The following is a 4,337-nucleotide window of genomic DNA, read 5'->3' as shown; positions in this document are numbered from 1 at the left end:
CTGAAGGAGGCGGACAAACGCAGTCTCCTGAGCTTGCCGCTCGACCAGTCCTCCCTCTTCGGTCCTGGCATCCAGGCTATGGTGGACCGACTGGAGACCGCCGCTAAAGCCTCCGCTCAACTGGCCCATCATTTCCGTCCTCAGCGTGACCAGGGCTCTGTTTCACGCCGGCGCTCCGAACGAGGAGGAAGAAGCGGCAGATCTCCCCCTCGTCGAGGCCCCGCGTCCTCCTCACGTGCAGCTCCTCGACGCCCCCAGGTTCCGGATCGTCGGCGCAGCGATGATCCCAGCCCGAGGCGTGACCGCCGTCCAGCTCCGGGCTTCAGGGGAGGAAGAGGGGGATTTAAAGACGTGAATATAGGCCGCTCGGCCCGTTACAGCAGGGCTCAGGGGGCCCCGCTGAACGCTCCTTGCCGCTCAGCTCCGCTGCCTGTCAAGGACGCGTGTGTAACGCGCTCTGACTCTTGCACTCGGGCTGCGGATGGAGCTAGCCCTCGTGTCACCGCGGCTTTCGCTAACGCGAGCGCACTGTCTCACATGAGTGAATGTGGGCAAACTGCTGCTCTGACAGCGAGACCCAGCTGTGATGCGCTGTTCCTCGACAGTGATTGGTCGACTGTACGTAAGACAGCGAACGTGGAAGAAAGAGGGGGCTCGAGCAAAGTAAGGCCTGTGATTGGCTCTCATACTTCTGCTCAGTGCTCGTCTCCGCGCTCCCGCTCTCTGCCGCTGAGGAGCGGGAGAGGAAAAAGGCGGTATGACATGTCAGGCACGTTAGCCCCCCATGATGTTGCAGCTCGTCAGCATGCTTCTCTAAAAGCCTCGGGGCAGCGGTGTAAGTCTATGTGTAGACCCTCTTCCCTTACACTCCCCACGCGCTCTCAAATCCCCGCTAAGAAGCGTAGATCTGAGCGCGCTCTTTCCTCGGCCGATGAGTCTGTTCTCTCCCGGGAGCGTCAGCCCTTTCGGGCAGGGCCCCCCACGCTGCGGCTCACCGCCGAGAGCGGAGCCTGTGGGCGGGCCCGTTTACCCACTCTCACTCAGTGTCGTGGTACGGCCCCTGACAGAGTTTTACCAGGTCTGGAAAGACACAGGGCTCCTCAGAGCGCCCTGGCTGGACAGAACGCTCAGAAGGGGATACGCTCTACAATTCTCTCGGAGACCTCCAGGCTTTCGCGGTATCCTCAAGACAAGGTTACGCAGCGCAGCCGAGACAGCGGCGCTCACAAGAGAAGTGGTTTCTCTGCTACGGCGCGGCGCCATAGCAGAGGTGGAGCCGCTCAGAGCGAGGATGGGGTTTTATTCCCCGTATTTCCTCGTTCCCAAAAAGAGCGGCGGTGTGCGGCCCATTCTGGACCTACGGGTTCTCAATCACTACATTGTGAAGAGGCCTTTCCGCATGCTCACGGTGCAGCAGCTGCTGCAATGCGTCAGGCCCGGAGATTGGATGACTTCAGTGGACCTAATGGACGCATACTTCCACATCCCCATTGTCCCAGCGCACAGGAAGTTTCTCCGGTTCGCAGTCGGGGACAAATGCTACGAGTATTGCCGCCTCCCATTTGGCTACTCCCTCGCCCCACGCACCTTCTCGAAGTGTGTGGAGGTAGCGCTGGAGCCGCTTCGCCGTCAGGGTCTCAGAATCCTGACTTACATCGACGATTGGCTTATTCTGGCCTCCTCCCCACTGGAGGCCGAAGCCCACACGGCCGCTGTGCTGAGGCACATTTCTCGGCTGGGGCTGGTTGTCAATCGGGAGAAAAGTCGATTGGCTCCGACCCAGGAATTGGTCTATCTGGGTTTGCGCTTGGATTCCAAGGGAATGAGGGCCTCCCTCTCCCTGGAAAGGCAGTCGGTGATTCTGGATCTGGGTCTACGGGTGTTGGATGGTCCGCGGATTGTACCACGGCGAATCCGCTCCCTGCTCGGCATGATGGCATCAGCCCACCCGGTGGTTCAACTGGGTCTGCTGCATATGAGAGGCCTTCAATGCTGGTTTTCACGCCTCGAGTCCCGCCGTGTGAGGGACTTGACGCGGGTGCGGTTGTCCCCCGCCGCAAGGTCCGACGTAGAATTCTGGTTGGACCCCGAGCGCCTCCATCGGGGGGTCCAAATGGGCTACGTGCTCCATTACACGGAGGTGTTCACAGACGCCTCCCTGACCGGCTGGGGCGGAGTACTGGGCCATCTCACGGCGAGCGGTGTTTGGCCCCCGTCTCCGAGACACATCAACCTCCTAGAGATGGAGGCAGTGCAGAAAGTCCTCCTACACTTTGCCACCCATCTGCAGGGTCGCCACGTGTTAGTTCGGTCGGACAACACCACAGTGGTGGCCTACCTGAACAGGCAGGGGGGGACCAGGTCCCCCGCTCTCCACAGGCTGGCAGCGGAGGTGCTCAACTGGGCGAGCATCCGCCTGGCCTCTCTGAAAGCGCGCCACATTCCCGGGTCTCGCAATGTCGGCGCGGACAGGATGTCCAGAGGGGGCGCCCTACGGGACGAATGGGGCCTGGCACCGGAGGTCGCGGCGGAGGTGTGGCTCCGGTTCGGCAGACCAGTGGCCGACCTTTTCGCCAATGCAGAGAACGCACAGTGCCCACTCTGGTTCTCGCTCAGGTCAACAGACGGGCCTCCTCTCGGCGTGGATGCCATGGCCCATCGACCATGGCCGTCCGGCCTGCTTTACGCGTTTCCGCCCCTGCGCCTCATTGCACCTCTTCTTCACAGAGTGAGGACAGAGGGCACATTCATCCTGCTCATAGCCCCAGACAGTCCGAGTGCCAGGTGGTACCCCGACGTGGTATCAATGGCGCAAGGGGATCCGTGGCCCCTCCCAGACAGACCGGACGCTCTGACTCAGGCAGGGGGGGCCCTCCTGTCCCGTCCGGTACTGGGGCGCAGACTGATGGTCTGGAGGCTGAACGGGGGAAGTTGCTAAACCTTGGCCTCCCCTCTTCAGTTGTTGCCACAATTCAGGGTGCTCGGGCCCCGTCTATGACCAGGGCTTACAGGGTCCGTTGGCGTCTTTTCTCTGATTGGTGCTCAGAGAGGGACCTGGACCCTACATCCTGTTCTATACAGGATGTACTGAGTTTTCTCCAGGGTCTGCTGGAGAGAGGCAGGGCCGCCTCAACCCTAGGGGTTTTTGCGGCGGCCATCGTTACCGGGCATGTGGGGTTCGGAGTCCACACTGCTCGCAGTCACCCCTTGGTGAAGCGGTTTCTTCAGGGCGTTCGTAGGCTTAGACCGCCCGTGCGCCGGTCGGTTCCGACCTGGGACCTTCAGACAGTACTGGAGGGCCTCTCGGGGCCCCCGTTTGAACCCATTCGCCAGGCAGGGATGGACTGTCTGTCCTACAAGACTGCGATCCTCTTAGCGCTAACGTCGGCTAAGAGGATGGGTGATCTCTGTGCACTCTCTGTGCACTCTTCCTGCATGTCACTCCCTGAGGGTGATGGGTTGATGGAACTCTGGCCCAACCCGGCTTTTCAACCGAAGGTCATTACGTCCGCCTTCAGGTCCAGGGTGATCAGAATTAGGCCCTTCTTCCCCCCTCCGCACGCGTCGGCGGAGGATGAGCGGCGAAACCGCCTTTGCCCGATCAGAGCGGTACGCCACTATCTTGAGCGGACTGCCAGCTTCAGACGCTCAGATCAATTGTTCGTGGGCTTTGGGGTCAGGAACAAAGGTGCTCCGCTGTCCTCCCAAAGATTGGCCCACTGGATATGCCTTGCCATCCGCGCTGCATATAAGGCACAAGGACTCCCTCCGCCAGCAGTGGTCAGAGCACACTCCACACGTGGGGTTGCAGCTTCTACGGCACTGCTCCATGGCGCTTCGATTGAGGAGGTCTGCATGGCAGCCTCTTGGTCGTCCTCTTCAACGTTTGTGCAGTCATATCTGCAGGACGTTGCTACTGGTTCAGTTGCCCACGCAGTTTTGGGTGATGGACGGTCATGAATTCCCCCCCTCAACCCTATGGTGGTTTGGGAGGGAATGACCTGGATTGGTTTGGCCTTCTTGGTGCTCTTGCGCTCTTGGGAGAGACGCTTCTGAGCTCCTGTTTTTCCTGCATGGTCGGTTCGGTGCCTCAGGCGCTCTTGGGAGAGGCGGCCTGGCCGAACTGGACCATATCTTTTCCTCGGGTGCCAGCGCTCTTGGGAGAGGCGGCTTCGGACACCCTTGTTATCAGGGGTGAGTCTGCACTAGCGCTCTTGGGAGAGGCGGCTCGTGCAGGCGTCCCCCGATTGTCTTTTTCCGGGGTGAGGCGCTCTGGCGTTGTTAACGGCTATCGGCTGCCCCTCACCCTGCCCGTGAGCCCCTGCTACCTAGGGAGC

At 60.8% G+C, this 4,337-nt stretch overlaps 1 protein-coding gene across 1 annotated transcript; it reads left to right on the top strand.

The window, feature by feature from the left end:
- The first annotated feature begins 890 nt into the window (after positions 1–890).
- On the top strand, positions 891–4,011 carry LOC306959220 (uncharacterized protein). Its single transcript, XM_079551269.1, has 2 exons — positions 891–1,606; positions 3,286–4,011. Exons 1-2 carry the CDS (start codon positions 932–934, stop codon positions 3,958–3,960), a joined length of 1,350 nt encoding a protein of 449 aa, XP_079407395.1. The 5' UTR covers positions 891–931; the 3' UTR covers positions 3,961–4,011.
- Positions 4,012–4,337: the final 326 nt, after the last annotated feature.

The sequence above is a fragment of the Gobius niger genome (assembly GCF_951799975.1).
Source record: "Gobius niger genome assembly, chromosome: 2".
NCBI classification, from domain to species: Eukaryota; Metazoa; Chordata; class Actinopteri; order Gobiiformes; family Gobiidae; genus Gobius; species Gobius niger.
The sequence above is the reverse complement of the archived record's forward strand: the minus strand, read 5'-3'. Positions and strand labels throughout refer to the sequence as shown.